The 15,988-nt window shown below is 45.2% G+C and overlaps 1 protein-coding gene across 4 annotated transcripts in view; it reads right to left on the minus strand.

Annotated features, from left to right (window-relative positions):
- The window catches only part of FGFR3 (fibroblast growth factor receptor 3), a 72,128-nt gene that overhangs the window by 35,823 nt on the left and 20,317 nt on the right, over positions 1 to 15,988 (minus strand). For all 4 annotated transcript variants that reach the window (XM_053387739.1, XM_053387742.1, XM_053387741.1 and 1 more), the window contains exons 3-4: positions 7,758 to 8,021; positions 2,291 to 2,353 (exon numbers count right to left, since the gene is read on the minus strand). In XM_053387739.1, the coding sequence (XP_053243714.1) occupies positions 2,291 to 2,353; positions 7,758 to 8,021 (327 nt within the window). The remainder of the gene's footprint in view (positions 1 to 2,290; positions 2,354 to 7,757; positions 8,022 to 15,988) is intronic.

The following is a 15,988-nucleotide window of genomic DNA, read 5'->3' on the forward strand; positions in this document are numbered from 1 at the left end:
GTGGACCACGTGACCAATCACTCCCCTCCAGGGGCGTTCCCGGCCACGTCATTTCTAGCCAGCCAATCCGCTGGCTGGGGGCGTGGCTGGGCCCCATTTAAATGGAGGCGTGAGCTGGAGAGCTTCCTCTTGGCTCGCCTCCTCGATCTCCCACCTGACCTCCCTATTTTCAGGTTTCAACATTGGCCTTGCTATGGACCTCGGTTGGTCACCGTTGAGGGGCCTGGTAGGGATTTTTCCACTTGGCAACCTGGCACGGGCCATTTGGATTTCGCCTACAATTGTCACAACTTTGTAAGGTTTGGCGGTTAGGCATTGGTTGACCTTATGATGGGGGAGGGAAGGTGTGGCCATCACCTGCCTCTCCAAGCTGAAGTGTATTCCGTTAAAGGAATCAGGGGGTGTGGATCTTGTCTGAAGCCCGGGGCGGGGCTAGGGCCATGCCACGACCCCGTCAGGAACCCAGGGGGAGTTTGAGTTGGTTTGCATCAATGGGGCTCCCCCTACTGGTGGTTTACCCTTACTGGACTCCCTGCGTGACAGGCAGGAGTCAGCTATGGTCAGGTCAACTCCAATGCCTAAGCCAATACCGCTCACATTCTGTAACCAATCAAGTTGTGGCCTAAATTTGCCCAATAACCATTAACCTAATATCCGCGTCCTTGTGTCTTATTCATCAACGAGGGGGTGGCTTCGGGGTCTCGACACACAACAGAAAGATCTCAGAAAAAAGAGACAAGAAGCGCTAAAGAAATTTCTTCCCAAGGTGCTTCAGAAGGGGGCCTCCAGTGATCAGAATGCCGTCACAGGAAGCACCTCAAAAGAAGTGCCTCGTATGTTTGCAAGAAGGTGTATGGGAGGCCAGTGCACATGGACTGATTGGCAGCAGTTAGCATAGGTAAAGTTAAAGGGACCCCTGACCATTAGGTCCAGTCGTGACCAACTCTGGGGTTGCGGCGCTCATCTTGCTTTATTGGCCGAGGGAGCCAGCGTACAGCTTCCGGGTCATGTGGCCAGCATGACTAAGCCGCTTCTGGCAAACCAGAGCAGCACCTGGAAACACCATTTACCTTCCCGCTGGAGTGGTACCTATTTATCTACTTGCACTTTTATGTGCTTTCGAACTGCTAGGTTGGCAGGAGCAGGGACCGAGCAACGGGAGCTCACTCCGTGGTTTAACCCACAGCGCCACCCGCATCCCTAGCAGTCAGCACAGAGGTCAGCAAAGTCACGTTAATAATCAGTGCACCAATTCAGTGCATAGATATGTGTGACACTTGCAAAGCACTTCATCCCATTGTCCCAAATAACCCTAGTCCATACATAGGAAAAAACAAAAAGACTTCTAAAAATCATTAGGGATTTCAATTTTAAAGGGTTCTGCTACCTTTGAATGCAGTGGTTTTGAAATACCACTGTCCTTCCCAGGTATTTTCCATGGTTTTATTTAAGTAGGCAGCACTCTTCCTTGGCACTGTTGCAAATATCGCATATTGACTCCAAATTAAGGCAGGCGGTTAAACCACAGAGCCTAGGACTTGCCGATCAGAAGGTTGGTGGTTCAAATCCCCGCAACGGGGTGAGCTCCCGTTGCTCGGTCCCAGCTCCTGCCAACCTAGCAGTTCAAAAGCACGTCAAAGTGCAAGTAGATAAATAGGTACCGTTCTGGCGGGAAGGTAAACGGCGTTTCCGTGTGCTGCTCTGGTTCGCCAGAAGCGGCTCAGTCATGCTGGCCACATGACCCGGAAGCTGTACGCTGGCTCCCTCGGCCAATAAAGCGAGATGAGCGCCGCAACCCCAGAGTCGGCCACGACTGGACCTAATGGTCAGGGATCCCTTTACCTTTACTTAGAAGGGAACACAATATGCTGCATGGAAATCCCCCCCCCCACAATTCAATTGCTATTTAAGGACAGCAATGGGAGAGGCACTATGAGCCACAGAAACAGAAGAAGACCCATTCTTTTAAGATAGGGCTTCCTGATTAATTCTGAAACTCTTTTTAAAAAATTTCTCTAGTGAAGAATGGATTGCTGCCCTTAGAAAACAATTGAGGAAATTGAGGTCTTTGGTGCAGTAGCATAACCACTCAAAAAGATAACAGTAAAAACATTGAAACACTGAAAAGTTTTGACTCAGTGCTAGATATTGTAAAACAAAGGTTGAAATCACCCCCCCCCATCTGCACAAATGATTCCAACAGTTCCAAGCCCCATTGATGCCAATAGTTTAGCTAGTATAAGCATTCTTGAGAATTACTTTGCATGTGTCCCAAACCCCTGATATTTACCTCCGTCTTCAGAGTCATCTTCATCTTCATCTTCCTCTTCATCATCACCTGACGATGGAGAATCTTGAAAGAGAAGCAAGGGGTGTGTGTGGAAATTACATTTTGTGGAGGCAAAATTCTCAATTCATTCCTGCAATGGTTTTCCATTATCAAAAGGTATTAATTGGCACATCCCAACGTTATCCCAATAAAGCTGTGATCTTCTGAACTCAACTTTTACTTCTGAACTTACAAACACATAAATCCACTCATCCACAAACACAGGGATACAGTCCGGCTAAGCCCAGAATATCAGTAATGATCTTCAGAACAAAGGGGATTAAAAATCACAGGTGGTTCAGTTCTATCAATGTCCTTCTTAAAGTAGGGCGTTCTGAACTAGAGGCAGTACAGTGGTACCTCGGTTTAAGAACAGCCCTGTTTACGAACTATTCGGTTTACGAACTCCGCAAAACTGGAGGCAGGTGTCCCGGTTTGTGAACTTTACCTCAGTCTAAGAATGGAATCCAAACGGTGGAAGGGCACTGGCGGTGGGAGGCCTCATAAGGGAAAGCGCTCCTTGGTTTAAGAACAGCTTTGGTTTAAGAACGGACTTCCAGAACGGACTAAGTTAATAAACCAAGGTACCACTGTACTCAAAAGACAGCAAGACCAGTAAAGGACAGTGGAATTATTATTTCTTGCTATCTGGACACAGCTTCTGTTTATGCAGCCTAAGACTGCAATTGTTTTTTTAGGAGTCAACTGCTGCTCACATTTAGTCTGCGATCAGCTAAAACAGACCTCTTCACACACACCCCCCCCAGTAAGAAATAGTGATGCAATTGCTGGTAAATTGGGGTGGTGTTCCACTCTACTTAGCCACTTCTGTTAAAAGGCGCTAATGAAAACCAACCAAAATCTCAATTCCATCATAAAAAAAATGTCCCCGTTTGTTTGCACTTTTCTACAAAATGAGGATGGTCAGAAAACCTTTCTATATAAACAGTTCGAGCAAAGAAATTGTTCCTGAAGAAATCTGGTGAAATGACAAGCACCCACATGAGGGGAAAAAATGGAACAACTGAAAGGATGGCGTTTTATCCAGATCACTTGGGTGGCTGCTATACATAACATAACTACAAGGGAACATATTGACTGAGGTTTTTGTAGTCTGCTTTTAAAAACTCAAATAAAAAGAATGAAAATGTATTGTCTTTGATATTTATAAAAAAATCACTTTCATGTCAACTCTCATCCAAAATAAACAGGGGCAAAGCACAGGTACCCTTTCATAAGAACTCTGTCGTTTAGTGTGGAAGCACTTACAACTTTGGAACTGCCTGCCTATTGAGATCAAGTATGTGCCTTCACTGTACTCTTTTCAGTACCTGTTTAAGACATACACTTGTATAGACAAGCCTACCCAGCTGCTTAGAAAGTTGAGGTAATTTTAATCTGCTTTAGTATTTTAACTTTTAACTTTTGTATGCCTTAAAGTGAATTTTTCTTGATTTTACCATCTATATTTTGTAAACCAATTTGAGGTTTTGTAAACCAATTGGCACATTCTAATCATTTCCGTTTTCACAGTTTTGAAAGGCTCACAAGCTCGTTTTAAGTCGGCGGTTTGTCGATGCCCAGTATAAAAGTGGTTTTGCTGAGGAAATCAGCTTGGCAAAATCATGTTCGTATTAGAATTCCCCACTGCCAAGAGCCAGGCACTGCTAATGGAAAAAAAACCAAGCAAGATCATGTTTATTGCCCCTGTGCAGCTACGCGGACTCTATATTTACAGTCTGTTGTCGTAACATGAAAATATCTCTAGGTCCTTTTTGCTCTTCAACGTTGCTGTGAATGTTCTCTTCTATTCTTTGGAAGTTCTTGAAATTCAAAATTTCTTTGGAAACCACAACCTGAATGCAACATTCCAGGTGAGGGTGTGACAATAAAGATATATAACATGCAGGAATATTTTTTTTTTCCAGTTCTCTTTCATTTACACTGCATAATGTAAAACTGCCCCTGTACCAAGAGAATATGCTTCCACTGTTGTTGTTTAGTCGTTTAGTCCTGTCCGACTCTTCGTGACCCCCTGGACCAGAGCACGCCAGGCACTTCTGTCTTCCACAGCCTCCCCAGTTTAGTCAAACTCATGTTTGTAGCTTCGAGAACACTGTCCAACCATCTCATCCGCTGTCGTCCCTTTCTCCTTGTGCCCTCAATCTTTCCCAACATCAGGGTCTTTTCCAGGGAGTCTTCTCTTCTCATGAGGTGGCCAAAGTATTGGAGTCTCAGCTTCGGGATCTGTCCTTCCAGTGAGCACTCAGGGCTGATTACCTTCAGAATGGACAGGTTTGTACTTCTTGCAGTCCATGGGACTCTCAAGAGTCTCCTCCAGCACCATAATTCAAAAACATCAATTCTTTGGCGATCAGCCTTCTTTATGGTCCAGCTCTCCCTTCCATACATCCCTACTGGGAAAACCATGGCTTTAACTATATGGACCTTTGTTGGCAAGGTGATGTCTCTACTTTTTGAGATGCTGTCTAGGTTTGCCATCGCCTTTCTCCCAAGGAGCAGGCGTCTTTTAATTTCGTGACTGCTGTCACCATCTGCAATGATCATGGAGCCCAAGAAAGTAAAATCTCTCACTGCCTCCATTTCTTCCCCTTCTGTTTGCCAGGAGTGTAAAACTGCCCATGTACCAAGAGAATATGCTTCCACTGAGCTGGTTTTAATTAAGCGTTAACAGGTTATCGCAGGAAAGCAGGGCCCTGCGGGACTTGACATCCTTCTGCAGGGCATGCAAGACGGAGTTCTTCCGCCTGGCTTTTGGTCCGGGCCCAGTTTGACCCCCCTGTATGGGACCCCGTAAGTTAACTCTTTGGCCCTTTTATCGGCTCCTATGGGACCAACATGGATGAATACTTGAGGTTCCCGACCCCTATGGTTGTAATTAGTGGGCAATCATTTAATTTTATCCTGATTCTAATTTTTAAGCTGTATTTTAATCAACAACAGGAAAACCCCCAGAAACCTTGAAGATTTAACATAACTTTTAATATGTAGATTTTCATGAACATATTAATTTTTATGCACACACCCCCCACCAAAAAATAGATATGCATGATTGCAAACAATGTTTGGTTGACCAACTGCATCACAAAGTTCAGGTGTTAATTTTGAAGGACGGCTCTTTCGAACCACATATTGTTTCAGAAAGTATAGATTTGATAGATTTGGCTTTAAATGCAAACTGAATCAAATTTCTTCCCATTCCTGGTCGTTATACATTGGGCCTGTGAACCTGAATGCGTATCATGAAAAGAAAACGAAAGTTGGTAAAGAGATGCACCCTCTATAAGGCAAGAATACTCAGCAATGACGTTCCCTTCTCACATGTACTCTGGGGGTTGCCCAACATCTCTGGATTCTTCAGCAAGTGCCATGGGTTCCACCCCATCATTTCTCTCCTCCCTCCCCTGGACCAGTCTGCCCACAACCAAGAGAGAGACAGCCAAAAGACAATGGAGTGTGTCTCCAGGGATGAAGTTAAGCTGCTGTGTTTGCAGCACCCAAGGGACCTCCCGGGAGCTCACATTTTTATGGAGGTCCTGGGCCGCCCCGACAACAAGACACCCCTCTTGGCCTTGCTGTTGCCGGAAGGAGGCGTACAAGGCACCATCCAACAGTCTTAGGGACCTCACTCCTTACTGGTGTAGGGTTCACTCCTTAGCCTCCTGCTCCTCCCCCCAAAGATATCCCACAAGGCAGTGGAGGTTTGAACCAGAGCTTTCCTTCTCCTAGATAGGCTACCTTCTCTGGTTGACAAGCCCCGTCTGCCCCTCTACAGCAGGTGTAGAAACTGGCCTCGTCTGCTCAATCCGCCAGAACCTGTCTTCACATGCAGAAGTCCAAGGGTTTGAGACCCATGGGCTACCCTTGCCCAGTTTAGCTGGCCATTCAAAGCTGTTCCCAAGAAGACTATGCTACCACTCAGTAGATTTGTAACTGGCTGACTGACCGAACCCAAAGGGTGCTCATCAATGGTTCCTCTTCATCCTGGAGAAGAGTGACTAGTGGGGTGCCACAGGGTTCTGTCTTGGGCCCGGTCTTATTCAACATCTTTATCAACGACTTGGATGATGGACTCAAGGGCACCCTGATCAAATTTGCAGATGACACCAAACTGGGAGGGGTGGCTAACACCCCAGAGGACAGGATCACACTTCAAAACGACCTTGACAGATTAGAGAACTGGGCCAAAACAAACAAGATGAATTTTAACAGGGAGAAATGTAAAGTATTGCACTTGGGCAAAAAAAAATGAGAGGCACAAATACAAGATGGGTGACACCTGGCTTGAGAGCAGTACATGTGAAAAGGATCTAGGAGTCTTGGTTGACCACAAACTTGACATGAGCCAACAGTGTGACGCGGCAGCTAAAAAAGCCAATGCAATTCTGGGCTGCATCAATAGGAGTATAGCATCTAGATTAAGGGAAGTAATAGTGCCACTGTATTCTGCTCTGGTCAGACCTCACCTGGAGTACTGTGTCCAGTTCTGGGCACCACAGTTCAAGAAGGACACTGACAAACTGGAACGTGTCCAGAGGAGGGCAACCAAAATGGTCAAAGGCCTGGAAACGATGCCTTATGAGGAACGGCTAAGGGAGCTGGGCATGTTTAGCCTGGAGAAGAGGAGGTTAAGGGGTGATATGATAGCCATGTTCAAATATATAAAAGGATGTCATATAGAGGAGGGAGAAAGGTTGTTTTCTGCTGCTCCAGAGAAGCGGACACGGAGCAATGGATCCAAACTACAAGAAAGAAGATTCCACCTAAACATTAGGAAGAACTTCTTGACAGTAAGAGCTGTTCGACAGTGGAATTTGCTGCCAAGGAGTGTGGTGGAGTCTCCTTCTTTGGAGGTCTTTAAGCAGAGGCTTGACAACCATATGTCAGGAGTGCTCTGATGGTGTTTCCTGCTTGGCAGGGGGTTGGACTCGATGGCCCTTGTGGTCTCTTCCAACTCTATGATTCTATGATTCTATGATTCTAAGCGGCTGCTGTTGCATGCCCAGCTTCTAGGGGCCACAGGTGAGACTAAAGGTAGACAAACTACAAGAGTGGAAAAATCATTCGCATCCATGTCCAAACACCTGGGGTCCTTCTGTTATTCCATAGAGAGCATTCTAGAACCTGAGTTAGCAGTCTTTAGCTTCTTTGTTAACCTAACACTTTTCAAGTCAGGAAGCTGCAACCTAGGCAGACTGAACAGTATCACAAACTTTGTTGGATAATGCGAAGGAAACAACATTGGTCAAACAACATTGGTCAAAGCAATTTGATTTTCAGATCAGATTAGAACCAGATGCAAAACTCTTTAAAATGCACTTTTGATTTGGGGATGTAAGCATGGATCCAGGTGATCTGCAGAAAAGCAGAGAGAAAATGGGGGGGGGAGGGACTTCACTGAACTCACCTGTCACTCGTACTGTGAAGTTCCTGAGCATTTCAGTGGAGTGCCTTGGCTTACAGCTGTACAGGCCAGAGTCATCGTAAGATACATTGATAATCCTTAACAACTTCTGGACAAGATGAGTTCGGTTAGTAGGTGAAATGCCAATGCCATCTTTATACCAGAAGACAGACATAGAAGAGACCGGAGAGTTACACAGGAGTTCGATGTTCTCGCCACTGCCAACCACCAGTTCTTCAAGGAATGTTGTATCGGTCCTTAAATAATCTGCAAGGAAAGAAAATGGAAAAGATGCCATACAATTCTAGTTTACTCAGAATATGTAAACACGATCATAACCATATTCTAGGTAAAAAGGTAAAGGTAAAGGACCCCTGGACAGTTAAGTCCAATCAAAGGCTACTATGGGGTTGCGGTGCTCATCTCGCTTTCAGGCCAAGGGAGCTGGCGTCTGTCCACAGACCACTTTCTGGGTCATGTGGCCAGCAGGATTAAATCGCTTCTGGAGCAACAGAACACCGTGATGGAAACCAGAGCACTGCATGGAAACACCATTTACCTTCCCGCTGCAGTGGTACCTATTTATCTACTTGCACTGGCGTGCTTTCGAACTGCTAGGTTGGCAGGAGCTGGGACAGAGCAACGGGAGCTTACCCCTTTGCAGGGATTCGAACCACCAACCTTCTGATCAGCAAGCCCAAGAGGTTCAGTGGTTTAGACCTGTAGGAGAGTCTCTCTCTCTCTTGTTTGTTCGCCCTTGCTTTTCATGAGTCACAAGCTTCCTCTCCTCTGGTCCTGGGTCACCCATCTCTCCTCTCCTTCCCATGCCTTCATCTACTAACTCATCTGCCCTCTGGCTCCTGCCACCACCAGCCACTTCTCCTTTATCTCCTGCTTCTCCACCCTTTCACAGGCACCAGTGTTTCTTCTATGTGCTTCCTTCCGCCAAGAAGATTTCCTATTTCATCTGCATCTCGCACCCTCTCGTTTTCCTGCATATATTTCTTGCCTTCTCTGGCAAGAATCTTTTACATTCCGGAGCTGATTTGTGGAATACATCAATTAAATATGTTGATGCCCCTAGGCACGCAGAGACTGCTTTTCTTCTCTTTTTTAGGAAACTGTAGAACTGAAGAGCACTTTGTGATAGGTTGCCTAGCTCCCAAGCAAGCTTGAGACCCAGTACCACTCTGTTTATACACACGACAGTCGCTGAACCAAAGGCAATGAAAGACTGTTCCCTTGCTGCGTGGCTGTGAAATGAGCTTTCTTCAGGGCTGCCATATGCCCGGATTATCCTGGACACAGCTGGGAAACAAGCTCTCAAATGGCATCCAGACAGATTTTCTCTGAATCGGTGAAAACCAGTTGTATGGCAAGTGGAGTATTTTTTTTAATTTAAAAATTCTTTTACAATTGTTGTAGCTCAATAACTTTGACAAGAAAGAAAGAAAGAAAGAAAGAAAGAAAGAAAGAAAGAAAGAAGAAGGGCTCAACAACTTTGTCCAGATGTTCACTTTTGGGAATATGGCAACTCTACTTTCTTCATGGGAAGAGAAGACTCCCTGGAAAAGACCCTGATGCTACACTGTATGGAATTAAAGAACCTCTTAAGGAATTAAAGAAACTGTTAATGAGAGTGAAAGAGGAGAGCACAAAATATGGTCTGAAGCTCAACATCAAAAAAACGAAGATCATGGCCACTGGTCCCATCACCTCCTGGCAAATAGAAGGGGAAGAAATGGAGGCAGTGAGAGATTTTACTTTCATGGGTTCCATGATCACTGCAGATGGTGACAGCAGTCACGAAATTAAAAGACGCCTGCTTCTTGGGAGAAAAGCGATGACAAACCTAGACAGCATCTTAAAAAGCAGAGACATCACCTTGCTGACAAAGGTCTGTACAGTCAAAGCTATGGTTTCCCCAGTAGTGATGTATGGAAGTGAGAGCTGGACCATAAAGAAGGCTGATCGCCGAAGAATTGATGCTTTTGAATTATGGCGCTGGAGGAGACTCTTGAGAGTCCCATGGACTGCAAGAAGATCAAACCTATCCATTCTGAAGGTAATCAGCCCTGAGTGCTCACTGGAAGGACAGATCCTGAAGCTGAGGCTCCAATACTTTGGCCACCTCATGAGAAGAAAAGACTCCCTGGAAAAGACCCTGATGTTGGGAAAGATGGAGGGCACAAGGAGAAGGGGACGACAGAGGACGAGATCGTTGGACAGTGTTCTCGAAGCTACCAGCATGAGTTTGACCAAACTGTGGGAGGCAGTGGAAGACAGGAGTGCCTGGCGTGCTCTGGTCCATGGGGTCACGAAGAGTCGGACACGACTAAACAACAACAAACAACAACAACAACTTTCTTCAAAACTTGCTTCTGATGAGACCTGCTCCAACTCCCTCCTGTTGGGAATTTAGGGAAGGAAGCAGCTAGAGAAAAGAAAGTTTCCTGGAAAGTTCAACTCCCACTCAACACACACACAACAATTGTGTAAATTATAACTGTTAGCTTTGAGACTCCTTTGGGTAGTGATAAAGCAGGATATCAATCCAAACTCTTCTTCCTCTCCTCCCTGCTTACTTTTCACAAGTTTTGCTCTGCTAATGCAGTGGCAGTGCTAGGAGTCAATCCACCTCCATCTCTCCTCTCTGCTTCCTTCGGTGGGACGACTCCCTTCCTCAGAGCAAGGCATTCTGAGGGAGGTGGCCTGGGAGAACGCTTGTGCTGCCTCTGGCAGCTATAAATTCTTCCGAAAACTTACTTAAATGTTACTTTAAGTCTTAAGGATCTCTAGCTGGTCCTACCTTCTGGGGCGGCAGAGAATTACCGTATTTTTCACTCTATAAGACACACCAGACCATAAGACGTACCTAGTTTTTGAAGGAGGAAAACAAGAAAAAAAACATTCTGAATCCCAGAAGCCAGAACAGCAAGAGGGATCGCTGCACAGTGAAAGGGATAGCTCTGCAGCCTGCATTCGCTCCATAAGATGCACACACATTTCCCCTTACTTTTTAGGAGGGAAAAAGTGAGTCTTATAGAGCAAAAAATACAGTACTCTTTGCCTGCTTCTGTGTGACAGGTTCTTGAAAAGCACGATGTCTACCTTGTTCCTAATTCTTACATTTGTTGTCTACAGCCTTTAATGTCCTGCCTTTAAAGCCCTTAGCAAGGGCACAATTCTAAATTAGTCTGATTAAGACACTTAAGACTTCCCTAGTGCCTTTGTGGGGGGAAACTTTGTGCTCCTTCTAGGGCAGTTTGCCCACCTAGTTTTTCAAGAATGAAGTTTTGCAGATTCTGCAGGTCTACGTTCTCTATTCCTCCGGACTTCCCTGCCCCTTTTTAGATTAAACTTCTCTTAGATCAAATCTTCAGTTAAGGCAGACAGCTGGCACCCAATAATACCTCAAAAGCAAAATGCTGGACCCCAGATTGCCAAATCCCAGGCTGCTCTATAACGGGGGAAGGGGAAGAGAACAGCTTCACGATAATTAACTGAAGGGACACAATGAACTAAATTTTGCCCAGCTGGCTAATTAAAAATGGAAGCCACCACACTCTACAGCCAACATAGGGCCAAATCACGAAAGAGGAGGGAAGGACTGGTAGAAAGAGCCAGAGTTCTTGTTCTATTCAGATACCGGCTTCCAGCCGGGATTTTGCCCACACGGCATTAATTGTCATTCCAGCTACAACCGTCCTACTTTCAGAGCGAAATTCGCTTTCCAACACAGCTAGTTAAAACCATCAGTTCCAATGCATTTATTGGCTGATTTTCCCCAAACACTGAAACTTCTTTTTTAATGTCAAAAATCTTAAAATCCAGGACCAATTCCTTCCTTCCTTCCTTAGAAAGGTGCAGAGCTTCATGCTAACTTGTGTCCATGAGATTAGCAAAGGCGCATTCTGTTAAAGAGAATTACAGGCCTGTTTTGCATGCAGTCATTTCGTTTCAAGGGAAAGTACACTTTCTCCCTTTCCTTCGCTGGCATAGTTGCAAGGCGGAGATCAGAAGCTCCACCTGTTTTAAATCAACTAGAGATTAGTATGACATCTGAACCCTAAACTGTGGCTACTTTTAGCTATGGTTAGTGAAAGCGACCCAATTCCATACATTATGGTTTGAAGTTGGCTGGTTTCCCCAAACCATAGTTAAGACTAATCAGGTCTAGATGACATGACAAGCTGCAGCCGGTCTAAATATGGATGAGAATGTTTTTGCACTCCTCCCTGCAGCCATGCCGAATGAGGAAAGGGCAACGTATGAGCCCAAAGCTTTCTGTGATTCATCCTTGCAGCATGGAGAGGTAGAGGCTCTTACCTGACCCCCTCTCATTGGAAGAAGAAGAGAGAAGAGTTTGGATTTTGATATCCCGCTTTATCACTACCTGAAGGAGTCTCAAAGCGGCTAACATTCTCCTTTCCCTTCCTCCCCCACAACCAACACTGTGTGAGGTGAGTGGGGCTGAGAGACTTCAGAGAAGTGTGACTGGCCCAAGGTCACCCAGCAGCTGCAGGTGGAGGAGCAGGGAAGCGAACCGGGTTCACCAGATTACGAGTCTACCACTCTTAACCACTACACCACACTGGCTCACAGGTAACTGCTGCACCTTACAGAGGTGGGGAGGGGGAATGTGATGGGGAAGTCAGTGTAGTGCAAATATACCAGCAGCACAAATCCAGCTCACCCTGCTGGTGTGTTTGCACTGCACCAAAATCCCAGTTACATCACCCAGTAAGTTGCAGAAACACCAGCGGCGGGAGGTCAGATAACCACCGCCGCCTCTGCGCCAGCTGCTATTGTTCATAACATTAACTAAGCCATAATTTAGTGCAGCGGTCAGCAAACTTTTCCAGCAGGGGGCGAGTCCACTGTCCCTCAGACCTTGTGGGGAGCCGGACTATATTTTGAAAAATAAAATAAAATAATGAACGAATTCCTATGCCCCACAAATAACCCAGAGATGCATTTTAAATAAAAGGACACATTCTACTCATGTAAAAACATGCTGATTCCCGGACCGTCCGTGGGCCGGATTTAGAAGGTGACTGGGCCGGATCCAGACCCCGGGCCTTAGTTTGCCTACCCATGATTTAAAGTGATGTGCAAACACAATTATATGCAAAGTGGTGGATAAAAGGAGGAATTTATGTATGAAGGAAAAAAGGTTTCTTGGATATATTTGGAATGTCAAAATTTGTACAGTGGTACCTCGGGTTACATATACTTCAGGTTACAGACTCCGCTAACCCAGAAATAGTACCTTGGGTTAAGAACTTTGCTTCAGGATGAGAACAGAAATCGTGCTCCGGCGCTGCAGCGGCAGCAGGAGGCCCCATTAGCTAAGGTGGTGCTTCAGGTTAAGAACAGTTTCAGGTTAAGAACGGACCTCCGGATCAAATTAAGTACTTAACCCGAGGTACCACTGTACTTCAGAACATGGCAGACTACATTAGCAAATTATAAAAATGTTTCATGGAAAATATAGCACAAACAGATATTATAGCACAAACAATTTCCTCAATGAATCAGAGTAATAACGGTCATCAACTTGGAAACTCAAAATGCAGGTAAGCGTTATATCTTCAGAATTTGTTATTCAGACGTATGTTGAACATAGAGGTTCTATTCAGCTAACCATGCAACAGAACTGATTTTATTGATTTAATTACAGAAATAGGTTATAAAGTATATGTTGCTACTTTTGTAGCAGCTTTCCACTTACAACTTTCCGGGATTACCACAATCACTCCCAAATAGCTTTCAATGTAGTAAACAAATGCAAATTTTTGGGTATTCCTTCAAACAAACTAAAAGGAAAACATTTTGCATGTTTCTCTGGTGCTTTAAGAACAGCACAAATGCGACAACTCCTAATAAGATGAAGGCTGAAGGCTCACAATGCCTTGTAAAGCCACCACTATTTCCCAAAAACCTTGCAAACAATACTAGATCCAGGGAGTTCTTAACTAATGGAGAGCAACAGGTGGCGCAATCTTGTGCAAAGAATAAAAACCTTGGCCCTTATTTGAAAAGTAAAGATTTAGAATTCGATATAAGGCTTGGCTTGGTTGTGTGAGTTATCTGGAGTGAAGAACCTGAGATGCTCTGTTTGCATGCTTCGCTCCACACTTGTTAGAGGTCTAACTGATGCGTATTCCTTTAGTAAAGGTAAAGGGACCTCTGACCATTAGGTCCAGTCGTGGCCGACTCTGGGGTAGCGGCGCTCATCTCGCTTTATTGCCCGAGGGAGCCGGTGTACAGCTTCCAGGTCATGTGGCCAGCATGACTAAGCTGCTTCTGGTGAACCAGAGCAGGGCACAGAAACGCCGTTTACGGTACCTTCCTGCCGGAGCGGCACCTATTTATCTACTTGCACTTTGACGTGCTTTTGAACTGCTAGGTTGGCAGGAGCTGGGACCGAGGAACGGGAGCTCACCCCGTTGTGGGGATTCGAACCGCTGACCTTCTGATTGGCAAGTCCTAGGCTCTGTGGTTTAACCCACAGCGCCACCCGCGTCCCTCTATTCATTTGCTGAAGCCAACCTTTTCCAAACCTGGAACAGTGGCTAGGATGCGGATTAGTATACAGTGGTGCCTCGGTTTATGAACCTAATCCGTTCCAGAAGACCGTTCTTAAACCGAAACCGTTCTTAAACCGAGGTGTGCTTTCCCTAATGAGGCCTCCCGCCGTTGGTGCCCTTCCACCGTTCGGATTCCGTTCTTAGACCAAGGTAAAGTTCTCAAACCGAGACAATATTTCTGGTTTTGCAGAGTTTGTAAACCAAATCATTCTTAAAGCAGACTGTTCTTAAACCAAGTTACCACAATAATAATAATAATAATAATAATAATAATAATAATAATAATAATTTATTATTTATACCCTGCCCATCTGGCTGGGTTTCCCCAGCCACTCTGGGCAGCTTCCAACAAAAGATTAAAAATACATTAAAACACCAGTCATTCAAAACTTCTCTAAACAGCGCTGCCTTCAGATGTCTTCTACACATCAGATAATTGTTTATGTCTTTGACATCTGGTGGGAGGGAGTTCCACAGGGCGGGCGACACTACCGAGAAGGCCCTCTGACTGGTTCCCTCACTTCTTGCAGCGAGGGAACTGCCAGAAGGACCTCGAAGCTGGACCTCAGGCTGAATGATGGGGGTGGAGATGCTCCTTCAGGTATACTTGGCTGAGGCCGTTCAGAACTTTAAAGGTGAGCACCAACGGTTTGAATTGTGCTCGGAAACGTACTGGGAGCCAATGTAGGTCTTTGAAGAGCGGTGTTATGTGGTCTCAGCAGCCGCTCCCAGTCACTAGTCTAGCTGCCGCATTCTGGATTTGTTGTAGTATACCCATCTCCCCACCATGACATCTCTCTTTTCTACCCAGCATTGGCTTTTCACCCGAGAAACTGCACAGTGAGATGCCCATACGACAAATGCCCTGCAAGAGTTCATATGCAGTCTTAATGCCAACAATTTGGTTAGCTGTGCAGTTACATCACTGTATCGTCACAAAAGGCCTTCGTACATCTAGAGCAGGCACCAAACTCGGCCCTCCAGATGTTTTGGGACTACAACTCCCACCATCCCTAGCTAACAGGACCAGTGGTCAGGGGTAATGGGAGTTGCAGTCCCAAAACATCTGGAGGGCCGAGTTTGGGGATGCCTGATCTAGAAGATGGTTGTGCTGTTGGCCAACTTTTGTAATACTGAGTGAAAACATTTGCTTTCCAATGTCAAGTGAGGCACTGGTTATTTTTGTATAAACAAAGAGAGAAAACTTTATTCTTAACAAAGCAATCAGAGTTCCACGCTCTAATCTTTTGGTGAAGACAAGCATGCGTTATAAGAGTGTGCTGGAAGTTATTGGAACACAAAGACCCAGAACATAACCCTTGAATTATCAACGTAAAGTCTATTCCCAAGCTAAAAGAGAGTGGTGCAGAAGAAATCCATCTGAATATGACAATTTTTGTTTTGTAAACAGATAGCATCAAGTTGACTTCTTTTTTAAAAAGTTTTAATTGTTAAAATAGTTCAACATTAATACACACATATTGCGAATATACAAGCATACAAACATACATTTCATACAATCCTTAAAAATGTTCAAACATACCTACACTCAGTCCCACAGATAATTCCTTTTCCCTTCACCATCCACCACCCCTCACCCCACCTTTGTGTTAGACTTCCAATCTACTCAATTGCAATTTC

Source organism: Podarcis raffonei, chromosome 5 (genome assembly GCF_027172205.1).
Source record: "Podarcis raffonei isolate rPodRaf1 chromosome 5, rPodRaf1.pri, whole genome shotgun sequence".
NCBI lineage: Eukaryota > Metazoa > Chordata > Lepidosauria > Squamata > Lacertidae > Podarcis > Podarcis raffonei.